We start from the raw sequence: 27,910 nt of genomic DNA, 5'->3' as shown, positions 1-27,910 counted from the left end.
GTAGCTGAATCATTTTTTTACAATGTGCACCAGTACAGGAGGCAGTTCAGAAAGAGACAAAGACAGGCAAGGTCACTTTGAAACTAAGGTGCTGATTTTATTAAACACTTCTTAAAAAGTAAGATGTACATAATAAACTTTGTGTGGTTTCATGTATAATCCTTTTTTTTCTGTTTATCCATTGTTGGTGCTTGTCAAGTTGATATTAACAAAAACCAGTTAGTTTTTGAAAAGCAAACAGAAACTTGCCTCATAACCAAAGTGTTCTCTCTCCTTTCCCAAACACCAGGGACAGCCAAGTCCCAAGGAGCTGGGGAACCAGGGAATGAATGCTTAGCTTTTGTTCATACTTCCGTCGGATGTCTGAGGACTGTCTTGGAAGAGTTCATATTTCCGTTTTAACTCTTTCATTTTTTCAACTGGGGGTGGGGAGAAGAGAGAAGAAAATCAAGAAGTTAAATGAGTATGTGATTCTTAGGCAACTTCTCTTCTTTCCATCAGGAACCTGTCCCATTGATCACTGCCCCCAACTGCCCCAAGATGGAATCTTTCCCCAAGGTCTAAAACAACACTCATCGCTGCCCAGCCTGAGAAACCAAGCCCCAAACAAAGAAAATTAGCTTTGTCATGGACCCTGACATCTATTCAAGCCATCTTCCCATACCAACCTGATGAATTTAAGAAAGAATGACCATTGGTGCTTTCTAATTCCCCATCAACTGCTCCCAGAGCTACCATCTTACTGAACCCAGTCTCTCTAAACGTCATTAAGGACCTCTTCCTTTGGAAATCTAAGGGCCTTGCTCAAACCTTCCTCTTCCTGCAGACTGCTGTGACATTTGCTACTGAGCCAACAGCTCCCATCCCAACCTCTCCCCTCTGAGGTTTCCATGACTTTACACTTACGACTTCTTCCACTTGCATGCCCATTCTGCCAATTGCCTTCATTGTCCTCACCCTGCTCTCTAAGTGGGAGATGTTCCCTAAAACGGGGGTGGTCCAGGCCCCCTTCTTTTCTTCCTTTCCATGCTTTCCCTAGGGGAGCTCATTCACTTCTATAGGCTCACTTATCTCTATGCAGGTGACTCTGGAGCCTACATACACAGGCCTCTCGTTTCTCCTCCAACTCTGCCTCTAGGACACCACCACTGGGGAGGTCCTGCTGTTGGCACCTCAAACTCACTGAGTCCAAAGCTGGGTGCATCCTCATCTTCCTCCCTAAACCCGCCCATCCTCCAAACTCACCCTGTTCTCTTTGACTCTTGCTCCTCCCCACCCCCATTATCCAATAAAAAGCAAAGTCACATGAACACGAACCCTACCCTCTCTCTTGCACACTTGCCTGCTCTTCTCTCCATTCCCAAAGTCCCCAGCCTAATTTAGGTCCTCGTGGCCTCTCATTCATTCCATGAGATGGCAGGCCCTGTGCCTTGGACTGCCTCTGGCCTGGATGACTAACATAGTGTCCCAAGGGAGATTGAGCCTCCAGCTTTTGCCCTTCCCAAGCTGCCAAAAGAATCTTCCTAAGGCACAGCTCTAAGCATCACTCCCTTGCTCAACATCCTCCCGTGGCTCCCTTTTACTGACAAGATGAAGGAGGGACTCTCAGCCTAGCCTTGAAGGCCCTCTACAATCTCCATGACTTCACTGACAGCTTTTACCTCCTGTCTTTCTAGGCTTATTTCACACTGGCCCCTTCACACATTCTATGTTCCAGCCAAACTGGACTATCAGCTGTCCTCTGAATTCAAGAGCCCATCTCCCACCTCTGCATTTGCCTAGGCTGTCCTCCCCTCCCATGAACTTGGATTGTAATGCCTCCTCCCTCTCCCTTCCCTTGGCCTTTAAGACTTCTTTGTTCTTCCTTCAAGTTTCAGCCCAGGTGCCAAATCTTGGATTGAGTTTTCCCTGATTCCCTCCACACCATCTTGCACTCTGCCACCCCCAACCCCACTCAAAGCTGCAAGGCTTCTCTCCTCTCACCAGTCTTCACTTTTGTCTTGGTCTCTCCTTGAATGCCAATGCCATCCACCTTAAAATGTCAAGTCTCTGGGAACACGTTGGCCACCCGCTCACCCCCATCTCATTCTAGTAAAGTAGCAGCTTCTTCACGGTAGTCTGAGTCCTTTAAAATGCTTGCACACCCAGCACCCAGCATAAGACCCACCACATGTTTGTTGAATGAATAAGGCAGCCCACATCCCACTGCCCCAGAAGATGTCAATAACTACCCCCATTTATAGAGCCCTGGAAGGTTTTCAAAGCACATTCCTCCTGGGCCAGAGAGTTTTCAAGCTCAAAGGGACCTTAGCAAACATTTGGTGCAGCCCCTTCTTTGTCTAGGTGACTCAAGAGGGGCTCAGAGAGGCACAGAGACTTGCCTGATGTCACTTCCCTAGGAAATGGCCATCCTAGGGGCTGGGATGCTTCCTTCCCACTTGTGACCCAGACTTTAGGGCCTTGTTTCAGTGACACAATTAGGGAGAGGGGAATGACAAATGCTGACTGACAGCCTATCCCCAAAGTGACTGTTGGCCTTTGACAAAGGAGAGGACAACAGCACCCAGGAAGAAGCACTCTTTGATTTTTCTATTGGGAAGGGAGCTGCCTCACAGAAGTTCAAGATGTCACCTAGTCCAGACTCTCATGTCAGAGGTGGGAGAACCAGAACCCTGAGAAGGGAAGGGACTTGCCTGAAGCCACAACCTATCCCATCCAGGAAGCTTCCCAGAGCTGGGATGAAGCTCTAAAGAGCCATCTCCCAACCTGATGCAACAAGGCATGGTAGCAGGGGCCATGGGCGCTACAAGAACAGTGAATTGGCATTTGGCATTTGGCTTTGAAATCAATTTCAGCCTCCCATGAGTATATGAGCATATCAGGCAATGCCTGATATTCCAAATCTACTTCCAACAAAACAATGAAGCCACATTGTGCATCTGATCTGAGTCAGGAAGAATTTGAAATCAGTCCAATCGCTTCCTCTCCCTGGTTCTTTCTTCACTCCTCTCTTCTCTTCTTCCTCTTGGAAACAGCCCTGCCCTTGGGACTGATGCAAGGTTTGTTCTCTCTGACCTGCCCTGGAAAAGCAAGGGGGCTTAAATGGTTGGTCATCCAAGGGCTTCTCTGTAAACCAACTCAAGAGACCAAGAACAAAGCCAGTAGACTTAGAGTGGCCATGCCCCAGAAAACTAGATGGGCCCCTGCTAATTCCCAGGTCTTGAGATATTCATTCAACACACATTTATTAAGCATCTCAGTAGAATGTTAAGCACTATGGAGTCGAATATTTAGATAGAGCATGAGTCCTGCTTTCATGAAACCTTAGTCTAGAAAACTGACAATCCCTTCTAGTGGGACCATCAAAACCCTTCCTTAGAGGAACTGATATGAGACTGTCAAGAACGAGCAGTCTGACCCTTGTAGGGCTGTTAAGAGAATCAAACGAGATAACATTGGCAAAGTGCTTGGTAAACCTTAGGGTGCTACATAAATGGTGGCTGCCGTTAGCATTGTGATTACTATTATTTCTGTTAAGAAAGAAGTGTTACACTAGATAGACTGTCAAGCCATGGCCCATTACAGAGAAGTCCCTATTTCTCTTCCCCAGCTGGGGATGCCAAATGGTGTAGTCAGGTTTGTCACTGGTTTGGGGAGCAGAGGCTACATACCCAAGGTCACCATGCAGTTGGTTCCACTCAAATAGGCCTTCTTCTGTTGTGGCTGCTCTGCTATATTCTCCACCTTCTCAGAGGTATCCATGACTTCATTGACAGCTTTTAGCCCCTGTGAAGCAAGCACAGAAGCAAGGTTCTTCATGCTGGGAATGTCACTCAGGAAATGCCCTACACGGCATCCTATCCCATCAACTGGGATAGATCCCAACTCATCACCCATGACTGGTCACTCAACACTGGACAGAGATTTGTTCCTCCACTACAAACCTGCCACATATCCGTCCTGGATCACCCAAAGGAGGGTACCCTTCCTTACTTGGGGATTCCTGCTAAAGCTCCAAATATCTGCAATGTGTCACAATACCCCCACATTGTCCTCCCCCCACCCCCTTCCCACCAGGGTCTCTATGTTCTCCTTAAGCTTCCATGATGCTTCTGTGATTCTGGAGACAGTTCAACCTAGCTCACAAGAGCTGATTGTTCAATTTGCAGTATATTTACACACAGCTACAAAATCAACAAATGCTACACATTCGGACTTGACTGATTTGTTTTGTTGACTGTCTAGACTTAAGTGATGGAGAAAATGTTAATAAAGAAGACTAAATTTAGAACAATGTTATGTATGCATTTTTTTCCCCTCGAAGAGTCAATTTAAACATTAACCAGCACACCACTGCAAATTACCCACAAACATGCAACTCTGTCAAAGGTGTCGAGTCCTTGCCAAGCTTCTACAGGATCTAGTGGAAAAATTCTGCTTTAGAACATACGCCGGACAAATGAGGATGGGAGGGGACCGCCTGTATTCCCATCTGGCCCTGAGAACATCATATGAACCCATGGAGGCTCCTGTCTAAAGGACCTAATGACAAGACCCAGTTCAGATCATTGCTCTTCAGGGACAAGCCAGCAGGGAGGTTGCACAGGGCTTACCTGGTTGCAGAGGTTCAAAGTCTCATGTACAGACTTAAAGAATGGGCCACACGGGTTGATGTTGGGGGCTGGGCAGTCACAGTGCTCATGAAGCTCATCCTCAAAAACGTGTAAAAAACCAATGACGAGGTGACAGAAATCTGAGAGAGTCAAGCCCAAAGTGCCACTACTTTGCCTGGAGATTTTCCCACTGTGAGAACACTGCAAAACCAAAACCAAGAGACCACTGGGGCCTTCATTCTGTGAGTTTCCCATAACCTGCATAGGGGCTTCTCCATTGCCTATGGTCACGCTGATACAACTGGAAGCAGGTGTGTGCCAGTCTCTCCCTTTGTGTTACAAATGGGCATGAATTCACTTGTCCAACTCCAATAAGTACTGAGTGAACACATCCTTGGCGCTCGAGGCTGTGTTTGATGCTGGGGGGTTCAGGGGGTGGGGGTGCTACAGAAGGACACACTGTGCAGCAGCTGGGTACAAGGTACAGGGGCTATGAAGACAAACACCAAACAGTGCCTGCCCTCGAGGGCCTTATACTCAAGTTAAGGGGCCAAGGCAACCCATTTCCTGATATGAAAGGTTATCAAGATAAGGAACACACATGGTCAGCAAGCCATACAGGTCAATGGCTGAACTCCGTTTATTCCTGAGGCAGGAGACCAGTACTGGATTCCGTTCAGCGAACATAATCTCCTCGAAGGCAGGGACTGACTCTGTTTGTCTTCGTGGCCCCCATCCCTTATGCTCAGGCACCTAAGAAATGTGTAAGGAGTGGCTTTTTCTCCCAGGCTCTGAAAGGGACCATCCCTTCCAGCTTCTGTGGGACCATCCTTTCACTCCCCCCAGACTCAGTTTCCTCACCTGCACAGGGCGCCCAGCAGAATTTGGCAAGAACAGTCTGTTGACACTATCCTGATGACTGAGGACCTTGAGAAGGAAAGACCCGGCAGTGTAAGTTCTGTTATTCTAGTCCCTCATCTTCTCCCAATTCAGCCCTGTCATCCCACATTCCTAGGGTGGGGGAAGTACTTGGCAGAGCACTCAGTACCCCAGCTGTCTCCTTCCTCTACTGCTTGTCTCACCTCTTCATTGTGTGCTTGCAGCATTTCAGTGAGCTTAGTCAGTTTTTCAGAAAGCTCTTCCACCTTCGTCTTCTTTGCCTCCTGCGGCCTTTGAGGAGAAACAAGCGTCAGCTTCCTAAGCATTCTCCATGCCACAGACTAACGGATGGGGCTGAGGATGTGCCAGCCGGCTCAGGTGAGGGTGATGGCATGTACAGAGGCCATGGGGGTGGGAAGGAAAACATCCTTGGGACAGGATGGGGAGCAGATCTCCTCCCTGGGAGAAGATACATATGTATGGACGTCCGTATGGGAAAGAACAGTAAACCAAGTAGGCTGGAGGGCTCTCCAGACTAGGTGGAGGAAGCACCTTTGGTGTGGTGGGCAGGTACTAGGTGGCAGGCAGGAGCAGATCACGCTGTATGCCTGGCTGTTCCCCAATGTTTGTCTCTCAATGAAATCGGGTTAAGAGGAACATCCACAAGCAGGGGACAGAAAGAGGTCACAAAACCAGTGGTGTTGGGGGTGGGAGGACGGGCGAGTGAGAGCAGCAAGGGAGCTCTTTGTTCCTTCCAAAAGGGCACCGGGAAGCCTTGAGGGCAGGAGGCTCTACAGAGGGGGCTTTGCCTAGTGAAGGTGGGAGGCTTGATGGGGCTCAGAGATGCTGTGTGTATGAAAGCCTTAGGCTGGGGATGGGGGCGGCTCAGAGATCTCACTTCTCCCAATCCCCATGCCCTCTGCCTACCTGTCCACGCTGCAGGGCCCCTGGAGGCACGAGGCCCAGGGAGATGGCTCCCAAATGCTGGGGAAGGAGCCCATCCATTCAATCCACAAGCATGTGGGAAACGCTTCCTACACGCTAGGCCCCCAGAGACATGGCATTGCTCACTAACCGAGCTGGGGACCAGGCGGCGGCTCCAGCAAGATGGTCCCTGGGATTGTTGCTTCATTTGGGGTCAGAGGAACTGGGCGTCCAGGCCTGGCTCTGCCACTTAACTAACTAGCTCTGTGACCCTGAGCTAGGTCCTTCCTCTATTTCAGCCTCACCTTCCTCTTCTACAAAGTGCAACTAATCTGCACACATCCTACTTCAAGGTACCAAAGGGGCGTGTACTCTGTAAACCCCAATACATGAAGCTTGCCGGCCATCAGTGTTATGCTGGGTCTCCTCCTCTGCTTGCCAAAGACGGTTCAGAGACAAAGCAAGCCTTGGCACCTGGCAGAGTGGCCCTGCCTACCTCTGGCTTCTTGGCTGGAGCTCCCACTAATGGTGGTGAGCAGGTACCAGGTCTCTCAGTCACCCAAGAGCTGGGCAGGATTGTTATCAAGAGCCCAGAAAGGAAAGCTCTGCCCTCTACTATTCCCCTGGCCCCTGCTCCCAGCTCCCTGCTCAGCTTGACCATTGCCCAGCCTATCTCAGCTCAGGGAACTTGCCAGGGATTCAAAACACCCCATGGCATTAATTCTGAAGACATCAGTGGCCCAAAGCCCCAACCTGACCCAATGCACTGCCCACGTGGGTTGCCCTTCTTTACAGGGGCAGGCCCTTTTCTGGAAGGCTTTTCACAATACGAAGTAGAGACTGGGTAATGCTGAGAGAGGAAGAAGTTGAGGATGTATAAGGAGGCAGGGAAGGAGGGAGGGAAGGGAGTTGGGTGGACTTAATTTTCAGTGAAGCTGGAGTCCAAAAGTCATCTGCTGGGAAAGGTCCAGCATTCTTTCCACTCTACCTCTTGGGATGAGGCTTTGCCAAAGAGGCGGAGAAAACCCCCATTAAGTGTAGCCTGAACCTGCGGGTCATTCTAGGGCTCTGGCCATAGGGCTTTCTTTCTCAGTCCCCAAGTACATACATTCTATGCAGATTTTCCTTTGGCCCACGGGATCCCGGCTCTATGTCCAGAGGCAAGGGACTCAATTTGGGATCCAGGATCTCCCTGTGGACATGACTTGTGAAGACCTTCTTCAGTAGTATCTTGTTGTCCTTTGCTAAGTTGTGAAAGTTCTCCTCCACACTGCAAACATCATAAATCACAGGGAGTTTCCGAGTTAGAGGTGGGGTAACTATGGGCCACGCCCTTCCCCATACCAGGTTTCAACCTCACCCGAGTGCCAGGGATGATCCTTGGTCTCATAGAGGAAATGCCTTCATCTGAAACCACAGCTCACCAGAGGCCCTTGGGGGCCCAGCCTCTTTGATCTAGCCCCTATGGGTCCCCAAAGCATCCCAACTGCTCCAGCTAAGTGACAGAGCCTTCCTCCAAGCTCTGAGAACATCTCTGGCCAGGCCACTCAGGGAACAATTAATCCCACACTGCCCAGCATCATTTTCTCCCTTTCTTCTCTCCTCCCATAATGATGCTTAATTTTTCATGAATATATTTTATCTCTAACAATGAGATTGCTAACTCTTTGAAACGAGGGACCATGCATTTTTAAAGAATTCTTTGTGTCCCCCAGGGCACATAACACAGGGCTAGGCACACAGCTGTCCCTCCATAAATGTCTGTTCATTCAAGTAATTTCAGTCACCCATGAGCCTGATGTGACATCCTCTGAAGTCAGGCCTGGATTCCTGCACTGGGTGGGAAGTTTTATTCTATGACCTCTACAATGCTTTCCAACTGTGAGAATCTACACATCCGAGCTGCAGTGAACAGAACCAAAATAAAGGGTGTCGAATAACTCTCTCCCACTAGTCCCCTTCTAGTAAGGGACTTCCCGAGAGGGCCTCCCCTGGCTTTTTACCTGAAGAAATTGGTGGCATGTTCAGGACCCAGACTTGTGATCACATCCAATAACTTATTAAAGAAATCAAGTTGTTCCTTCACAGCAGCAGAACCCTGGAAAAAGAAATCTAAGTATAAGACTGCAACGAGGCCCAACTTTTGCCACCATCTCTTAGCCTTAAAACTCCCTGCCTCGTTCTCTGTAGGGTACTGGAAGGAATTCTGGATAGGGAGTCAGAGGACCTGAGGTCCAGCCCTGGCCCTGCCCTTAACTCTGTGAAACCTTAGGCATATTAGCTCTTTAGGCCCCGGTTTCCTCTTTTTGTCAAAAGGTCATATGCTATCTGCCTCACCTTACCTACAGGGCTGTTGGGGGAGATCACAAAGTGCTTGAGGAGGATGGGGTTTATGTAAACAAGTGTAGACAAGCAAATAGAGGGCCAGAGACTCAAACACATACCAAGCTAAAAATCCCACTTATCAGATCCCCAAGAAGTCTTAATGCCTGAAGACTCTAATGAGTGAGAACCCTTTTGATGTAGTCCATTCTTTTTTTTTTTTGCAGTGCAGTGAGGGTTAAGTGACTTGCCCAGGGTAACACAGCTAGTGTCAAGTGTCTGAGGCCAGATTTGAACTCAGGTCCTCCTGAATCCAGGGTCGGTGCTTTATCTGCTTTGCCACCTAGCTGCCCCAAGGTAGCCCATTCTAAAACAGTCAAGTCTGTAAACAAGGCCAATGAGTTAAGTTTTAGTTCAATTCTTGAAATAATTCTAAAAGGTAAATTCGGAAAGGTTAAGGAATCTTTGAAAAATAAAAAAGAAGCAAATAGGGATCCTAAAGAGCCAGGAAAAGTCCCACCAAACTGACCTCATCTTTTTTGAAAAATAAGGTTTTATTGATATATTTTCTATCACCCACATTTCCCAATGTATCTATCGCTCTCCTTCTTCCCCTATCAGAGGGCCATCCTTTATAACAAGCAAGAGAAGAAGCTAAAAAACATACAGCAAAATGAATCAACATTTCTCCTAGCTCTTCTTGGGGACCAGCCCGGTCATTCTAATTGTGCAGCATTCAGCTTTAATTGTTTTGCGGCTCTTCTCTCATTTATATTGTGTTCATTCTTCTGCTTACTCCACTTTACATCGGTTCAGACACATTTCCCCATGTTTCTGTGTTCATCCTTCTCACGGCACAGTAATAGCCATTACATTCATGGATCACAAGCCAGTAAGTCATACTGTAATCAATGAATGTCTACTTTGTTTCCAGTTTGGGGGTAGAAAGTAGAAATATTGGGGGAAAGGGAACATGGGCTTTCTCTTTTTAACATTACCTGCCTTGGGGGTATATGTGAACTCTCTGGGTCATGAACATGTCTTTTGTTTTCCTAACACCTCTCTTCTACCTCTCTTCCAGGGAGTTGTCTCTTATAATGAATAATTTTTTTTAAGAGAAAAAAAATTAGCTAGAGAAAAATTCAGCAAAACTGATATTCTTCTTTGGGACCAAGTTTGTTCTTTGTAATTTTATAACATTCATTTCTCCAATCTTTAATGGTTGTTGTTCTTTTTCCATTTATATTGTTTTAATCATTTATATAGTTTTCTTGGCTCTGCTTACTTCACTCTGCATCAGTTCATGCGAGTTTTCCCAAGCTTCTCTATATTCATCATAGTCATTGTTTCCTACAGCACCATAATATTTCATTACCTTTAAATACCAAATTTTGTTTAGACATTCCTCAACTGGCGGGCATCTATTTTGTTTCAAGTTCTTTGCTACCACAAAAAAACAGCTGCTATATTTTGTTGTATATGAAGTCTTTCTTTTTATCAATGACCTCCCTGGGTCTCTGCCTAGCAGAGAAATCTCTAGGTCAAAGGTTTTGGATATTTTAGTCACTCTATTTGCATAATTCCAAATTGTTCTTCTGAACAGTTAGACCAATCCACAGTTCCACCAGCAATGCATAAGTGTCTCCACAACCCCTCTCACATCAACTATTCCCATCTTTTGTCATCTTTACTCATTTCCTGCAGGTGGTATACAACCTCAAAAGTTGTTTTGAGATGTGTATTCTCTCATTAGTGGTTTAGAGCATTCTTTTATATAGATGCAAATAGTTTGCCACTCTTCTTTTGAGAACTGTTCATAACCTTTGAGTACTTAGCAACTAGGGGGTTCCTTACCAGCCTTTGAGCACTTGGATACTGGGGGTGGCTTACAATCTTATATATTTCTCTTGGTTATTAAACTCTTATCAGAGACATCTAATACAAATATTGTTTCTCCAGTTAACTATTTCTCTTCTTATCCCAGGAGCATTAATTTTGTTCATGAAAAAGCTTTTCAAATTGAAAAACCCTAACCCTAGTCACAGCTATGATGGGTACCTCATATGGTTCACTTGCAATTTATTTGTTGGTATGATTTTTAATATTCAATGAGGTTTTGTACTATATAGTATGTTAGTCTAGATATTGCTTCTGCAGATCTGCTTTTCAGTTTTCCCTGTGATATTTGTCAAATAGGGAGTTTGACTACTAACTAGTTTGGACCATGCTTGCTTTATAAGAGTTTGAAGCCTGGGTAGCCAGGTGGCACAGTGGATAAAGCACTGGCCCTGTATTCAGGAGGACCTGAGTTCAAATCCGACCTCAAACACTTGACACTTACTTGCTGTGTGACCCTGGGCAAGTCACTTAACCCTCATTGCCCCCCCTCCCCCAAAAAACATTTGACGTCTGGAAGAGGTATTTCCCCCTTCACTCCTATTTTTTTCATCATTTTCCTTTCTATTCTTGAGTTTTTATTCTTCCAAATGAACTGAAGCTCTGTAAAGTATCCTCTTGGTAGCTTGATTCATAAGAGCTTTTATTCTTCCAAATGAATTTTAGCATTCTCTTGCAGCTCTGTAAAGTATTCTCTTGGCAGTTTGACTGGTATAGCACTAAATCTTGTCAGCTAATTTTGGCATTATTGTCATTTTTATTATCTTGGCACAGTTCCACCAGAAGTGAGTACTGAATCATCTTCAATTATTGAAATTATCCTTTATTTAAGGCCTAGTTGGTAATTGAACCTATACAGATATTGAACGTGCTTTAGTGCAGAGGTGTCAATCTCCCTTCCTGCAAAGAATATAACCAGAACTAGATTCAAATGTCATTGGGAAATGCATAACAAAATAGATAAGAATACAATAAAACCTAGATGATATTCATTTGTGGTTTTCTAGGTCAATATACATTCTCCAGGAATCCAATTCTATTTGGGCTTGATACCACTGCTTTAGTAGATTTGCCTCCCTGACTTTTTATGCTTTCTAAAGTGATTTTGAATGGGAGGTCCCTTTCTCTTGTGGCCTTCTGGTTACTGCTATAGAAAAATGTCTTTGATTTTGGAAGGTTTCTTTTTTAACCTACTACTTTACTGAAGCCACTGACTCAATAAATTTCTTTGCCACCTCCCTCGGATTTTATAAGTAAACCATTATGCCCTCTGAAAATAAGCAGTGTTTTGTCTCCACTTAGCCTATCTTAATTCCTTTTGATTCTTTCTACTGCTTATTACTAATGCGTTTAAAACTCCTATCAAATGGGAATAGGGAAAGGGGTAATTGTTGCTTTACTCCTATATTTAGGGAAGTTTCTAGTGTTTCTCAATTGCACATAAAGCTAGCTTTTGATTTTATGGTAAATAACAATAAATAAAAGGCCCATCCATGCTTTTGCTTTGCAGGACTTTTAGCATAAATGATTTTTTCCTTCCCTCCACCCCCGCCTTTGACAGGGTTACAGTACTGGTTGTTGTTGTTTGTCCTCCTTTGTCCTCCGTTCTAGAAGACGACCATGACATTGGGAGGTGATGTTGTGACTTGCAATGAATTGGATTTAAGTGAGGGAAGGCTACTATACTGGTAGATCACAGGAATACTATAGAAATAGGATCATAAATCTAGAGTTGGGAGGGACTTTTAAAAGCCCTCTAGTCCATTTTACAGATGAGGAAACTGAGGCCCAAACATGACATGAGTTATCTGAGGCAAGTCCCATTGGCAGTAACAGAGGTGGGATTCTCTGACTCCAGATTGGAAATTCATTCTGCTACACCATGCTTAATCTTCTAGACAGCAGAATAATAGAAAAATAAGGACAATATCATGATTATCATAAAGGCTCCAAGAACACCTTATGACAGTGAGCACTGAGGTGACAGTAGCTTCTGAAAGGCTCTGCAGGCTGAGCAGAAGCAAAAGCTCAGGCAGGTCCTGACTAGAGAGAAAGCCTCTGGAAGGTGGCCCAATGATAGACTGGGGTGTCAATTGCCCAAGGATCAATCTAGCTAAGTTAGAAAAGGCTCAGAGTGAGGAATTTTCCAAGCACAGCAATTATCAAAATCCACTGACCAAAAAGTACAGTGGTTGAAGTACCAATATCAATGAAATGATAGATTCTTGAAGTAATGAAGCAATGATTACTCAGAATCACCAAGAAAATATTAATGTAGGGGCAGCTAGGTGGTGCAGTGGATAGAGCACTGGCCCTGGAGTCAGGAGGACCTGAGTTCAAATCCTGCCTCAGACACTTAACACTTACTAGCTGTGTGACCCTGGGCAAGTCACTTAACCCCAATTGCCTGACAGCGTTTTCTAAAGTCTCTCATTCTACTCCTGTAGAAAAACATGAAGAGATTCAGGCTAGGCAACAGTCCAGTTAGGTGAATTTAAAGCTAGTAGAACAGCCAGAGCCAGAGAATAATGATTAATAGTTCCAGATAAACTCAGAAGAAGGCCCCAGCTGGAAAGCCCCAGGGGCCTCGCTAGGCCCTGAGCTATTTGTGTTTAGAGTTAGAAGGTACTTAAGAGGCTACATCTTCCAACCCCTTCGTTTTACAGGAAGGGATGGTCTTCTCTATGCTCTTTTATCTCCTTTTAGCTGCTCTTCCCCCACTGCCAATGCTGTCAGCATTCCCTCCTATCTCTCACAATAGAAAATAACTGGAACGGAATTCACCATGAGGTGTTACCTTTCCCAAGAATATTTACATTTATATTATTATTCTATTAAAAATGTAGATGTGCGAAACATACATATATATGTATGTACGTATATATATGTATATATGTGCATGAATGTATATGTTTGTGTATATATGTATATATGACACTAAAAGAGTATTCTTGATTAATGAGAAGTTCAAAAAAAGAAGACATTGTTCTTGCCCAATGTCACTTGAACTGGGGGCGAGATGAAAAACAATTGTCTCCAGGTTAATGAGAGCAGCAGACTCTCCATCACCCCCATAACCACCAGCCAGGCAGGCCCACTGGGCTGCCTAGGGGAGGGGGCCTACCCACAACATCCAGATAGGGCTGGGCCTGAGCAGAAGGCCTCTGGGGAGGCTTAGGCTGAGCAGCAACTGTGCCCATCATTCAAACCTCGATGCTAGACCCCTGGCTCTGGACTTTACTGTCCAGAACCCATGTTCAAGTTCTCAATCTCTCTTGGCCACTCTTCTGTGACCCAAATCTCCTCATCTATAAAATTCAGGGGTGGGGCTTATGGTTGCCAGGTGAGAAGGAGCATAGGAAATTTAAATTGAAATCTGAAAAAGATCTGACTTGAGAAGGAGGCTAGCAATTAAATGTAGGAGAAACTGAGGAAACTCAGCAGGGACTGGGGGAGAAGCCCAGAGCCAGATTCCACTTCTGGCTTCTGTGACAGAAGATTGAGGAAGCAGTGTAGTACACTGGCAGAAGGGCTGGCTTGGTATGAGAGCACCTGGGCTCCAGTACTATCTCTGCGATCTTAGGTAAATCATTTAACATCTGAACCTGACAGGGATGGTGTGCTCATGGAACATGAAGATACCACTGTGCTGGCATGGGGACACAGTGAGTGACAGCATCAGGATCCCCAAAGCTTGGGACAGGCCAGGGAAGTGGGCTGATGAGTAGAAAGCACTTGGGCTCAAATACTTTAGCTTCCAAGTACAGGATACTGAGAACATGGGCAGGCAGCAGTTTGAAAAGGACAAGGGGATTCCAGTGGACCACTAGCTCAATATGAGGGAGCAGTGCAATGTGAATGGCAACAAAGTCCAGCTGGCTAGAGGATTGTGGATTGGTGGAGGGTGAAAAGAAGTCAAGTAAGACTAGGTTGGAAAGGCAGCTAGGGGCCTCAGTGGATAGCATCAGACTTGAAGTCATGAAGACTCAAGTGTAAATCTTGCCTCACACATGGACTGGCTGTGTGTCCTTGGGCAGGGCACTTAACTTCTCTGGGCCTCAGTTTCCTCATCTACATACAATAGGAACCATGATAAATGCACCTACCTCCTAAGGTTGTTAGGAGGGACAAATGAGATAATAGATGGACAGCACTTTGCAAACCATAAGGTGTTAAAAAATGTGAACAAATGATAGTAGACAGACCGTATTTAGAGGCACAGCTGGCAGGAATCAAAGTGCCCTCTACCCTGGGCACTGACATCCATGCCCCACAAAGCCCTGATGGAGGACAGAGGGCACATGAGAATCCTTACCGTCTTCAGGTATCTGAAGGGCTCTCATGTGTAAGAGAGATGTGATTGGTTCCGCATGGTCCCAAAAGGGAGCCTGAGAAGCAATGGGGGGAATTGGCAAAAGGCAGAAGAGAAGCTTGATGTGAATACGCTGGGGGTGGAGAGAAGCCTGGGAATGCTTAGAGCTGTGGATCTTGGGAATGGGCAGCCCCCACAATGGAGGCCTTCAGTAGAGGCTGCGGAAGTACAGGACGAACTCCTTGCAGTCCCGGTTATGCCAGGTGGTGCCTTCCTGACTTTGACGTTTTTCCCTGGTCTTGACTTGTGGTAACAGCCAGACTACCTCCTGTCTGGAGAGATTCCACTCTTGGGACGTGACTGGGACAGCGGCATCTTCCTTCTCTGTCATCTTTCCTATCCAGTTGCCAGCTCCTGTGAGCCTACCTCTGGCACATCCCCAAGCCCTGTCCCCTGCTCTCTGTCCCTACTGGGCCTCCCCCAGCCCCACTTTTACCTCCCACTCACCCACACCACGACAAGAGCCTATCAGGTCATGCTGTAAAGGTCAAATCCCAGGCCATCTCCTCCATGAAGTCCTCACTGATGCCCCCTTTGGAAGAATGGTTTTCTCTTCCTCTAACCTAAGAAACTGAGCTTTGTACAGAGAACTGAGCAGAGAATTGGGGTTTGTAGCTCCCTTGTAGTACATACCTGTTGTGTACTGGGAGTACAATAATGACCTGGGGAGAGGCGTGTGTGAATGCCCAGGGGTACCTTCCTGCTGCCTCAGGGTAGGGCCTCTGCCTCATCTAGCCTCTGTAACCTCCCCAGGCTCTAAGCAAACAGCCCGGAGGACAACAGGGACTCAACAAAGGGGGAATGAAGGGAAGGAGGGAGAAAGGAAGGAAAGAAGGAAGGAAAGAAGGAAGGAAGGAAGGAAGGAAGGAAGGAAGGAAGGAAGGAAGGAAGGAAGGAAGGAAGGAAGGAAGGCAGGCAGGCATGAACGAAGGCACCCTCGTCTTACCTTAATGAGATCTTGATCATCTGGCCCACACAGCATCAGTTCGTGGCCAAGTCTGGTCAGCTCTGTCAACATGATAAAGACTTGGTTATTGCAGACAAGGACTTGGGAGAGAAGACAGCTCAGCTCCCCGCCCCACCCTGGTGTCAAGCTCCCCGATCTTAGCTCATAAGGGGGTCACCAGCCCTTTTCCCACTGCCATTCTCATGGGGAAGGGAAGGGGTTTCCCAGTTGTGGCGGCAGAGAGGGAGTGACCAGAAGCAGAATTCTAGCTGACAGGCAAGCTGCTGCTCAGGTAGCTCCCGGGAAAAGCATGAACAAGAGAAAATTTGCCCTGAGTCACAAAAAGGAACACCTAGGGAGAAGTGAGGCAAAGCCAGAGAGGATGGGCAAGATAGCTTGGAAGGCCTGGGTTTGAATCCTAGCCCCACACCTAACTAACCTTCAAACCCACTGTGTGAGCTAGTCTCTTTCCCTCTCTGGGCCTGACGTTCCTCACCCATAGAACAAGGAGGCAAGAGTTCATGACCTCTAAGGATCCCAAGATTTAAAGGTCCTAAGTGGAAGTAAAGAACTTCCTTTGATCAGGGAGATGGCATAGAAAGAAGCCAGGATTTTCAGTCAAAAGACCTGGGTTCAAACCCCACTTCTGATGCTACCTGTAGGAGCTTGGGCAAGTCACTTGCTCGCTTTGAGCCCACCTCATGCATGAAATGAGACACTTGGGCCAGATGGCTTCTCAGGGCTCTCTCAGCTCTAACCCCAAGATCTCTTGGGGGACAAACGTTCGATGTGCTAAGACAGGATGCCTGTGTGAGTGGGTTCAGAAGATTCACAGGTTCAAGACCTGCAAAGAAGTCAACCCCTGCACAGGGAGGAGCCTTCTCCAGGGGGTGGGGCTGGGGCGACAGGGATGGGCGAAATGCCAGGGCCCGAGGGCATCACCCAAACGTTCATGTCAAGGAATGGGGGCAGGGGGATGTGGCTCCAGCCCGAGATGGCCACGTGTTGCCTGGAGAGAATCAGTACGAATACCCAGGCAGGCAATCCTGGGGGCTAGGATCACTTGTCTGTGCAGCTGGTCCCAGGGGTGTGGGGGCAGAGAGGGACAAGAGGGGGCCTACCTGATAAAAGAAGAAGCGCTAGCACTTCTGGAGTGCTCACTAACTCTGCCCAACCCAACAAGGGGAGAGGAAATGTGAACAGGGGACATGCAAGCCCAGTGGCAACAGGGTGGGACCAGCACTCTGGGCAACGGGAGGCGTCAGCTGTTCTCGTCCCACACTGAAAGAACCCTACTTTTCTGAAATGTCTTCCAAGTGGAGGAGAGAACAAAGAAGGGGAAAGAGTTTCCTTGTCATCGAGAAAAGAAAGTGGAAACCAGAGAGACGGATGAGGGCCAGGCTTGATGCCGCACCGACCTAGAGGGAGCAGGGGGTTTTAGGCACCGAACCATAGCCCCCAACTCCTCTCTCTACCCTTCAATCCCCGCCTCTGTAAACTGGGGGCAGGGTGGGCGGGATGACTCTGGAGGGCCCTTCTGGTTAACGCTCTGTGGTTTGATTTACAAACACGAGGGCAAACTGGGATGACTTTTGTGAACAAGAACAACTCATTCACGTTCTCCCCTCTTAAATCATGGTTTTGACTGCAGCCAGTTCTGTGTACACACCCTAGGCGTGTGCACAAAGAGAGCTGGGTCTGGGTGACCCCCTCTTTTTGGTCACCTCAGCCAGGGATGCTGCTTTTCTGACCCTCACCGGAGTCATGATCCTGGCTGTGAAGAGGGTTAACACGAGGAGACTAACACCTGGTCAGCGCCCCAATCTGCTTCATTAGCCACAGCGCTGACCAGGGCCAAACTTGGGGCAACACACAATTTTCCCTCTTAAACTCCATCTGGTTTCAGAGGCGGCCTTAAGTCTCCAATCCATTTTGAAATGGAAAAGTTATTCCCTGTCTTAAGGGGCTGAGACTTTGCTCAAATTTTCCTAAAGTTCATAACTGGGTTGAGAACAATTTCTGCCAAAAACTGAACGCAAACAGGAGGTTATAGAGAAATCTCTGTGAGACCTTGACTCCAGTGCTGGTTCTTGGGAACACCACATGTAACATCTGTATGCAGCCCCAAGTGTACATATTTGCCATCCACCCACACAGACTGCACTCAGGAAGAGACAAATGATGATTGACTCTCACCTACCCGCCCCAAGAAAAAAGTCTCCCCAAGCCTCTACCTCTGGCCCAGCCAAGAAGGTGAGCTTTGTCTGCCTCTTGGATTCTCTGCTTGGCGGGTGCTCCTTTCCAAGGCTCTCATGTGAGGCCTAATTCTAAGAAGCTGTCTAAACATTCGCAGACTTTTGAGCTGCTCTGATGGAAATAAAGTATAGCTACCAAAAGGAGCAATTAAAGAAGTCTGCTTGTTAAGCAGACTTGGGCTAAGTTCAGCCTTTTCCAAAAGGAAATGGCAAATGAAGCCCCTAACACAATAAAGTTATACCTGTTATTTTCTCTTTTGTCCCCGAGTCCGACACAATTGCAAATGAATCCCCAAAGGAAGGGTACAGTCTAAAGGGAAAGAACAAACTGTCAGTGACATGATGCTAGAACCTGGAAGGTACAACAAGGTTCCCAGTCTCTTTCTGGTCTGGCTTCATTGTGTAGCTCTAAGATCTATAGAAAATCTCTTGATTTTTGAATCTAAGTCAAGCTCTCTAGTTTAAGAAGAAGGGCCATAGAGGGCACTATTGGGGCTTGGAAGCATCTTATTTCTTATTTAATTCCTTTGTCTTATTAAAGGCTGGAGCATCTGGATAAGATTTTGCTTCTTGTCCCTCATAGTTTACGGGGTTTTGTTGCCAGTTGTTATTGTTTAGTCGTTTTCAGCCACGTCTGACTCTTCCTGACCCCATTTGGGGTTTTCTTGGCAGAGATACTGGAATAGTTTGGCATTTTCTTCTCCAGCTCATTTGAAAGATGAGGAAACTGAGGCAAACAGGGTGAAGTGAATTGAATTGCCCAGGATCACACAGTTAGTTAAGTGTCTGAGGCCAGATCTGAATTCATGAAGATGAGTCTTCCTGATTCCAAACTCAATGCTCAATCTACTGTACCACCTAGCTGCCCAGTTAGGTTTAGCCTATGCCGAAGGATGGGAACACTTTCTACCCATCTATGATTTAGGAGATAAATCCTAGAGGGTTACATGAAACACACAGAGATTTAACTGCCTAGCCTAAGGTCTACCAGATAATTTGTCAGATTTGAACCCATTTTCCTGACTACAAGCCCACCACTAAAGGCCATGCTGTCTTTATTGTGCAAAGAGACATTATTACAACACTGGCAAAAGGAACTTTGGTACAATGAAAATAATTGTGGATTAGAATTTAGGGGATGCAGACTGGTACACAAGCTCTCTCACTTACTACTAGTATTATCCTGTAACCTCTCTGAAACTATTTCCTCATCTTTCAAATGAGGACAATTCCTCACCTCACAGGATGGATGGGAGGATCAAATGAAATAATGGACATTAAAATGTTTTCTAAACTGTAAAGTGCTAGACACAAGAAAGGCATTTTTATTCATTGGACCTAGACAGGTATCTTTATTCGAATCTTGCTCCAAATAGCTATTCTTTTCATGAGTCTATTAAGTATTATATCAAGACGCTATTTGTAAACAATAACTTGATGCTTTGGCAAGAATGGTAGAAAAATAGTTAGAAGAGACCAGGAGTTCCAATCTTACCTTGGATGCCTCCTCTCTTTCTCGGACCTCATTTATAAACAAGGGAGACCACCCCCAATAGAACTCAGAGTCTCTTGGGGTTGCTGGGAGGACCACATGGGAAGGAATTTAAAGTGTTTTATAATATTTGAAGAGTATATAAATGTCAGCTATTGAAATAGTCTTATATCTTTATGAGAGCATCACCCAGGTAAAACATATCAATGTCCTTCTCTCAGTCCCTGATGGTAGAGAACCCATTTGGTTAAATGAACCTTAAAGTCATGTAACCAAGGCACCAACTGGTCACTTGATGGCAGCTCACCCTAAGTGGAGGCCAAGAACCCAGCAAGAAACAATCGGCTGCTCAAGCACAAGTAGCCCCCACTTTTTGGTCTGTTAGAGAGTTTGATGTTGCCTGATAAACACCAGTCTATGTGTCACATCTTCCCTATTAACTCACCTGTGCTATGGTTCTGCCAATGGCCCTGAACATCTCTCATCAAACTAGCCAGTGCATCCTTGCTCTGCATTTCCCCTCTTGTAACCTATGGCATCTTCTTAGGGACCCCCTATACTTACGAACGCAGACCCATGCAATTTGAGCAAGAGGCACTTGAGGCACCTGTCCTTAAGGCCAACTGCTTGGTGCTCCATTTGTACTCAATAGATATCCCCCCCCCCAAGTGTAACTGCCATCAGTTTACGGCTGAGTGTCCCTAAAACAAAGCATTAGCATAAGCAGAGAGCCAGCTTAAGTCTTTTGCTTCTTGGCTTTCCTTATGCTCAGAACGCCAAGATTCAATCAATTGTGCACAGCTGTGTTTCTGGACATGAACACACTACACAGTAAGAGGCTCAGTCTTTTAGTGCGGGGGATGGAGGTGGCAGAACATGGGGCTAAATGTAATTATTCAACACTTAAACCCTTTTTCATGAATAATACCAAATTCCCCTGGTGTTTCACTCTCCTCTTTAAACAGATCAAAACTGAGGTTCACAGAGAAAAAGGGAATTAACCAAATCCATTCTGAACCCCCTGCTCAGAAAATGTTCCAAACAAAAGCCCGTCGCTTCTCGGGTACTGTGAGGTAGCATTTGGAAAGGCCAAAGTGACCAAATTCCACAGTGGAAGCCACATGGGCTAAAGCCACTCTGGGCCTCAAGACAAAAAGCCCGACCCTAGCCATGACAGTCCTGAGGGCTAAGGCTGGTGATTAAATGTCCATTTCCCAAACCTCAACTGTACAACCTGTTACAAGCATTATCCACAAAAGGGGAGGGGGGAGGCAGCCTGTGTCATTTCAAATGTTACCAACACGGTGGCTTTGTTCAACAGCTGTGCAAGCTTATGCCTAGTCTGGGTTGCTAAGGAAACATTCCCAACGAGAAGGCACAAACATAAAGGAGAATACACATAGGCTTGCTATCTTGAAAGTTCTTTAAAAACAAACAAATTATTCTAACACCCCCAAACAAAAACCCAAATGACCTTATTTGGAGAACTAGTTAAACAAAGTTTACTTTATTGGATGGGCAAGGAACCAAGAAAAGAATTAATCGACAAGAGCCAAGGTCTTCCAAAAGAGAGCCAGGCTCTCAAGGAGCCAAGGGAATCCATGTGGCCCTTACTTGTACAAAACAGGGATTCCTGAGCAGGAGCTTCTGTTTCCTGTGGCAGGGACTCCTGCCCTTCCAGAAGGTCCCCCAAGCCACCTGCCTAACTGAGGAAGGCCTCCTGTCCTGAGACGGCACCACAATGCTCTGCACAGACACCAGGCCACTGGGCAGTTTGTAACAGGCAGGTGATAAAAATTTCAGGGAATTGTGAAGTCGGGGAGGAGAAAGGCTTTTAAAACCCTGACATTTTGGAAAGTTTGATCAACATCTAGTACTTTATTTTGTATTGTTTTATGCAGAACAAAATGTATTAACAAATGCCCTTAGATGTTCCTGGACTCTATGATTTGGTTTGCTAGATAAAACATCCCATTTCCTACATGTGGAGATGGTGAAAGCCTGGCTCAGAACTCAGATACAGCCACACCATCTCCACTGTGGGCAATCATGCCACTTGGCCACCCTTTCACACTGGGCATTTCTCGCCCTGTGTCCCAGGAGTTGAGAGTTGGCAGAGAAATCAGCGGCCACCTAGTGCAACCAAACCCAAAGGAATCCTTGCTAGAACATCCTGCTAAGTGGTCATCCATCAGGTTTCTTCCCAGAGAGCATCAACCCAATCCTCAGTTTCTTTTCCAGTGTATTATAGAGTCCGGCACAACCTAGAAGAGGAAAGGCTGGGGGAAAATGTATTTTTAAAAATCAGGCTTGGAAAGAGGCATTTGGGGGTTTGGAAATTTTGCCAAGGCTTCAGATTTCTGGTCAGCACATCTTTTTTCCCCGCTGTATATATGATTTTCAGCCTGGGCTAGGCAAATCTGATCCTTTTACCTGGAAGTTCCTCTCCCTAAAAATCCAAGGCAAACCAAACCCCAATCCTCCACCCTAATCTCTCACTTCCTTCCTAGAAGGCGTCAGGGCTCCCCACCCTTGAGCTAGTTACTTCCCTAACACCTCGACCTTCCCAACTCCCTAATGAGCCTCCACCTCTATTTCCTCAGAAACCCAGTGGGCGGGGGCTGTTTGCATGGGTCAATTCCTTATGCTGATGAGTAATTACCAGCATTTGCCCCATCTCTTCAGTCATGCTGCCGATACTCCTAGGTCTTTTTGTTGTTAAGGTACCCAGCCAGTGGTGATGCCCCAAGTGCCCTCTTTGTGTTTTGGTCAGACAAGATATTTGCACACAGACATATGCATCATGGGGGAAGAGAGTGTTGCTCACTTCGGGTTGTTGTCAGTGAGTAAGGAAAGATCTATTGCTCTCTCTACATCCTGCCCAGGCTTGCATGGAAGCAACAACAGGAATTTATGAGAAAGCCGGGCAGGGATAGGTACAAGCAATGGTGTTAACTGTCCCACACAGGCAGAGCTTAGGACCTTAGCTTTGTTCACCCCGTGTCTCCCATTGAAGTGAACCAATGAGCCTCAGAGTACTGCTAACCTTCACAGGGGAGTCTGGTTCTATGGAGCAAACTGTCTTGTGCTGAATGAATGTGGTCACATGGGCCTTGCAAGCCTTAAGTTTCTAAACTGTTTATCTCTAAGATTCAATAACCAGGGAAGAGAATATCTGAGCAAGTTACTACTAAGGAATCAATAAGCCTGGGGCTTGCTGTATCAGTAAGGTTTTCATACCTCTATGGGAAGGCTATCTGGCCAAACAATTCAGCCCATCAAGGCTGGCTTTGCTACTAAGGAGCCTCCTACCCTTCTCTCTCTACCCAGCAGACTAACCGCTCCATTTTGTAATAAATTACAAAAAGTAATGGTGCCACCGGGCCTGGGAAATACCAACTCCAGATCTTGTCTCAAGGAGCACTGTCTTGGATGCTAAGTCCTTTGGGGCCTGGTGAGCCTAGACTACTCAAAGGACATTGAACGGAAAGTCTGGAGAGCCAGGTCCCAGCACTCTCTCTGTGTGAGCCTCTAGGCCTTAGTGTTGCCAGCTGTGAAATATGGGGGGTGGCCTAAGTTTCTCTCTCGGGATCCTTCTCCTTCTAGTTCTGCCAATCCAGACTTCTAAGGGTTCTCCCTAATTACTCATCGATACAACCAGGAGCCAAGTTGAACACCCAAAGACTTTGCCCAGCTTTAGTTGCATAGAGGGAAGTGGAAAATCTGTTAGCTGCTTCTTGGCCAGCGTAGAGTTTATACGGAGATAGCATGATACGGCAGAAAGAGGGATGGAGGCAGATTCAAGAGACCCTACAGAGCGGCTCTAAGAGAACCACTCCACAAACCTTACACCGAAGTCTATATCATAATGAGCTACTGTTGCCTGTGAATCGTTGGGTGCATCCATTTCTCATTACTTACAGAGGTTCAGGCTCTCATCATCTGATGCCTGGAATATTGCAATGACCTCCATATTGGGCTCACTGGTTTGAGTCCCCCTCAAGTCTCTCCCCTCTCCAATCCACCCTCCCAAGAGCTTCCAAACTGATCAGTTCCCTTTCCAACAAACTCCACAGGTTCTCTACTGCTTCCAAAATCAAATCTAAACTTGTTTGGCTTTGCACCCTGGCCCCAACCTAGCTTACTAATCTCATTATATATCTATTATTCCCCTTCCCACACTCTATGGTCTAGTTCAACAGGCCTTCTTACTGTTATGCATGGGTGTGGGGGTGTGCACGTGTGTGCACACACGAGCACACACACTTTCCCCATCTCTACACCTTTGCACTACATACCTCGGTTGGGAGAATGGACTCCCCCTTAATTTAACTCAAGACTCAACTCAAAACATACTACATGAAGCTTTTTATTTCCTGATACCCCCAACTCTTAGTGCTCTCCCTACCCAACTACCTTCACTCTCTGAGAATGTATATACACATGTATGTATATGTTTATATATGCATACACATATGTATACAGGTTTATATACACATACACATATGTATACATATTTTTCCTCCAATGGAATTTTAACCCCTGTGAACAGGGATGGTTTCATGTTTGTCTTTCTTGCTCCAGTGCTTAATATGATGCTTGGCACTTAACAAATACTTGTTGATTTAATGATCTGTTCTGTGCCTGGCTCTGGACCACCTGGTTTTGGGACTTATTGCTTTTAGGATGATTGGAGGCCAAAGGATGGAGCCTTCATTGATGACAGCTGCTTTAAAATGTGATTAACACCTTCTCTGTATGAGGAGGAAGAAGGTTGCTTAATACAGAAGTGGAGGGAGGGGCATTACCTTGCAAACAACCATTCCAGAATCTCCAAACGGTAAATTGAGGGCACACACAGGAGCTGTTTTATTGTCCTTGGTCCAGTAATATAAAGACCCTCAAGGAAGGGACAGTCCATGTCCTGAGAGGGGAAAAAATGAAAGCAATTTAGAATATTTCAGACTGGAAGAGATGTTAAGAGGTTCATATAGCCCAGCTTCCCATCCCTGCAGAAGCCCATCTACTGCATCTAAAAATCAGTCAGCCAGGTTCTGCATGACCACTTTCAGTGGACTAGCTAATAATGCACAGTGCAATGATACTAGTTGTCCAAAAGGCTTATGTTTAATTGAAATCCACTTCATTCATTTAACATTTATTTACTATTATTTGAGAGGGGGATGAAAAGGTTAAATTAGAAACCCTTCCTGACCTCAAGGTAAATAAAATATGAACATGTGGGGTTGAAGGTCAAGCATGATACAAACAAAAAAGGTTTAGGAGAACGATGGCTCATTTGTGGCTTCCTGGAAAGAGCCTTGAAAGGATGCTTAGGTGTTTCCTAAGTTTTATAAAACCGAAAGTCACGCACAAGTGTAGCTGGTATTCCTTACTGATGGGGGCTGGGAGAACAGTGTGAGCAAAGGAAAGGAGGTAGACAGGCACAGGTATGTTTGTGTGAGGCCAAATGGTCCAGTTTCAATGGAGTACGGGGTAGGAGAAGGGAACCAGGGGGAGATGAGGCTGGAGAGGCCTTTTGTCCTCAGTGTACAGTGTCTTGAAGGCTGGATTAAGAGTTACTCTCAGGGCAGCTAGGTGGCGCAGTGGATAGAGCAAAGGCCCTGGAGTCAGGAGGACCTGAGTTCAAATCCGGCATCAGACACCTAATACTAGCTGTGTGACCCTGGGCAAGTCACTTAACCCTAATTGCGTCACACACCCAAAGAAAAAAAAAAGAGTTACTCTCAGTCTAAACGTTGGGACACCAAGGAGCCCCTGGGGCTTATTGAGCAGGGCAGTGACCAGAGGTTCCGAGCCGCGCCGTAAGGCTGAAATAAGGTGCGGAGCAACCCTGTGGTGTGGGAGGGTGGTCTGGGGAGGAAGGTGAGACTGGGTGACTGGAGGGGTGTGGGGGGGCGTGGCTATAAGCTTGGCCATGGGACTGGCCTGCAGAGCTCCTGCAGGAAGCAGGTGACTTGGAAGAGGAAGGAAGGAGAAAGGGGAGGAGGAGGCCCAGAGTGTGTGTGAGGGGGGGAGGGGGGGGTTGCAGGAGGGCGCGCGATTCAAAGGCAGCTCGCGCACAACCCGACGCCCCTCCCGGGTCCGGCCTCGGCCTCGGCCTCCCCGCGCCTCCCCCACAACGACCCCAGGCCCCATCTCCCTTCCGCGGAGTGACCCCTGACCCCGGCTGCCCCACCCCTTCCTCCCGCACCTTTAGTCGGCCCAGCACCCTCATAGCCTCCAGAGACAGCTGGGGGTCCTCTTCGTCGTCATCGTCGTCGTCGTCGTCGTCATCGTCATCGTCGTCATCGTCGTCCTCCCAGGGTCTCTTCTTGGTCTTCATCGCCTTCTGGTCACTGTCGCTGTCGCTGTCCCCGAGCCATATCCAATGGTTCGGCATTGTCGCTCCCGCGCCTGAGAGACCGAACCGACCTGGCCCGATATCCGCGCGCTCTCTGAGCGCGCCTCGTCATTGGTCAGAGCCAATGACGTCACGGCGGCTCGCGCCCTCGCCGCTCTCGTCGCTCCACCACGCCCGTCCCCGCCCTTCCTGGCCCTAACCCCGCCCACAACCGCCACTCTCTCCTTCCCATTGCCTGGGACTCAGGAAGAGGGCCCCGCCCACTTCCGCCTTCTGTTTTCGTGGGAGGGGAGGAGAGTCAGGGAGGGAGAGGCCGGGACTGTAGGATCGGAGTTACTGGGTCTGTCAAAGCAGAGGAGAAACCTGGGGGGGGGGAAGTGACCGAGCAGCATCTCCGTAGGAGGGAAGAGCCCTCAAGGACAACCTCCCCACCCCCACCCCCATACACACCCGTGGAAATCATTTGAGCGCGAACGAGACTGGAGCCCAGAGAGGGGAAGGGACTTGGCCAGGGGCGCCCAGCTAAGGGCAAGACGTTGGGATCACCGCGTGCAGCGACCCCACCCCCACCCCCACCCCGTCTCTCCTAAGAGCCCCCGGGAAGTTTCCCAGCAGCAGCGGGAGGAGCCCTTGGATAGGCTAGCAAGAGCTAGACTGCAGCGCCCAAGCTGGGTGGCCTCCCTCGAGGACCCGTCTCCCCTTCAGCCCCCTCCTTGTAAGAGGAGAAGGTGCTTGCTTCGTGTAGCCCCCCGCCTAGAATTTAGGGCTGCCCCGAAAAGGCCCCTAGAAAGGAGCTCCTCCCACCCCCTTCACTTGATAGGAGAAACTGAGGCCCGCGATGGCGAAGGGTTACGGGTTTAGGCAGGCTTTAGAGCTCTCAGCACGCTTAGAGAGCCCCTCGCTCCGGCCCTACGTTTGGGGGAGGGGGAACAGGGCCGGAAAGCGCCGCCGCCCAAACAAAGGAAAGGACTTGCTCAAGGTCACACCAATCGTCTGTGGCCATGCTGCGACTGCAGCTCAGTCATAGAACTGGCATTCCTGCAATCACAGGTTGAGAGCTGGAAGGGGTCTTAGGGGTCCTCTAGTCCCACTCCCTCCAGAAAAAAAAAAATGAAGCTGCTCAGTATCCCGCAGAGGTGGGATTAGAACCCAGGCATCCTGGACCCAGATCCGCTGTGGAGTCTCCAAGTTGGAGGCATCTCCCACCTCTTCTTACGCTTCTCAGAGAGTTCATCTATCCCACCTCTGCTTACACTGCCTAGGAACTCACTACATCCATACCATTGTTAGTGTTATAGGGCCTAGCATCCCAGAAGTTCTCTGGGGTACATCAAAGAACCTTCTTGAGAAACTAAACCAAAAGACAGACACACCTAAAGAGATAAGTGGCACCAGGTTAGGACTGAGCTAGCTCCGGGACCATCACTCTTCATTCTAGTCTCCCCCACCCCTGGGGAGATAAGATTGGGTGTGGCTGCTGCCTTTGTGGCAGGAGGAAGAGAGAGATGGCTTGAGAGATCCTCAGCCACCCTTCACCCAACTCCCCCAGCCACCACCAGTCCTCCCTCAATAGGGGAACTTTCCACAGTCAGATGATCACCCCCATCAGTCTTCTATAAATGTATCTGCCTGTCTCCTGCTCGAGGAGATTGGCATCTCAGAGCCACGCTCTGTGCCATGCCTTCTCCGCATGAGAAGAAATCCAAGGATTTCTCTCTTGGTTTCCCTTCCCTAGCCCCTAAATAAACTTATCTTATTCTACTGGATTTGTGTGCAAGAGGGTCTAATTCTTTAAAGAGGACTTCCTAAGCACCCCAACCCCTATCCCTATCCTAAACCCCCACCCT

General features: G+C 47.3%; 1 protein-coding gene across 2 annotated transcripts; it reads right to left on the bottom strand.

Annotated features, from left to right (window-relative positions):
• Positions 1-79: 79 nt before the first annotated feature.
• On the bottom strand, positions 80-26,198 carry HAUS7 (HAUS augmin like complex subunit 7). 2 transcript variants are annotated; one of them, XM_043974163.1, is made up of 11 exons: positions 25,914-26,197; positions 24,508-24,623; positions 18,450-18,517; positions 15,953-16,014; positions 8,420-8,514; positions 7,525-7,686; positions 5,696-5,783; positions 5,475-5,540; positions 4,614-4,814; positions 3,672-3,786; positions 80-419 (listed from the first exon to the last, which is right to left on the bottom strand). In XM_043974163.1, exons 1-11 carry the CDS (start codon positions 26,100-26,102, stop codon positions 334-336), a joined length of 1,248 nt encoding a protein of 415 aa, XP_043830098.1. In that variant the 5' UTR covers positions 26,103-26,197; the 3' UTR covers positions 80-333. The 2 variants fall into 2 exon arrangements, with proteins under 2 accessions (XP_043830098.1, XP_043830099.1); XM_043974164.1 differs by lacking the exon at positions 5,475-5,540 and having other exon boundaries at positions 25,914-26,198.
• Positions 26,199-27,910: the final 1,712 nt, after the last annotated feature.

This window comes from Dromiciops gliroides, chromosome X (genome assembly GCF_019393635.1).
Source record: "Dromiciops gliroides isolate mDroGli1 chromosome X, mDroGli1.pri, whole genome shotgun sequence".
Taxonomy (NCBI): Eukaryota; Metazoa; Chordata; class Mammalia; order Microbiotheria; family Microbiotheriidae; genus Dromiciops; species Dromiciops gliroides.
This window is presented reverse-complemented; position numbering and strand designations above follow the sequence as displayed.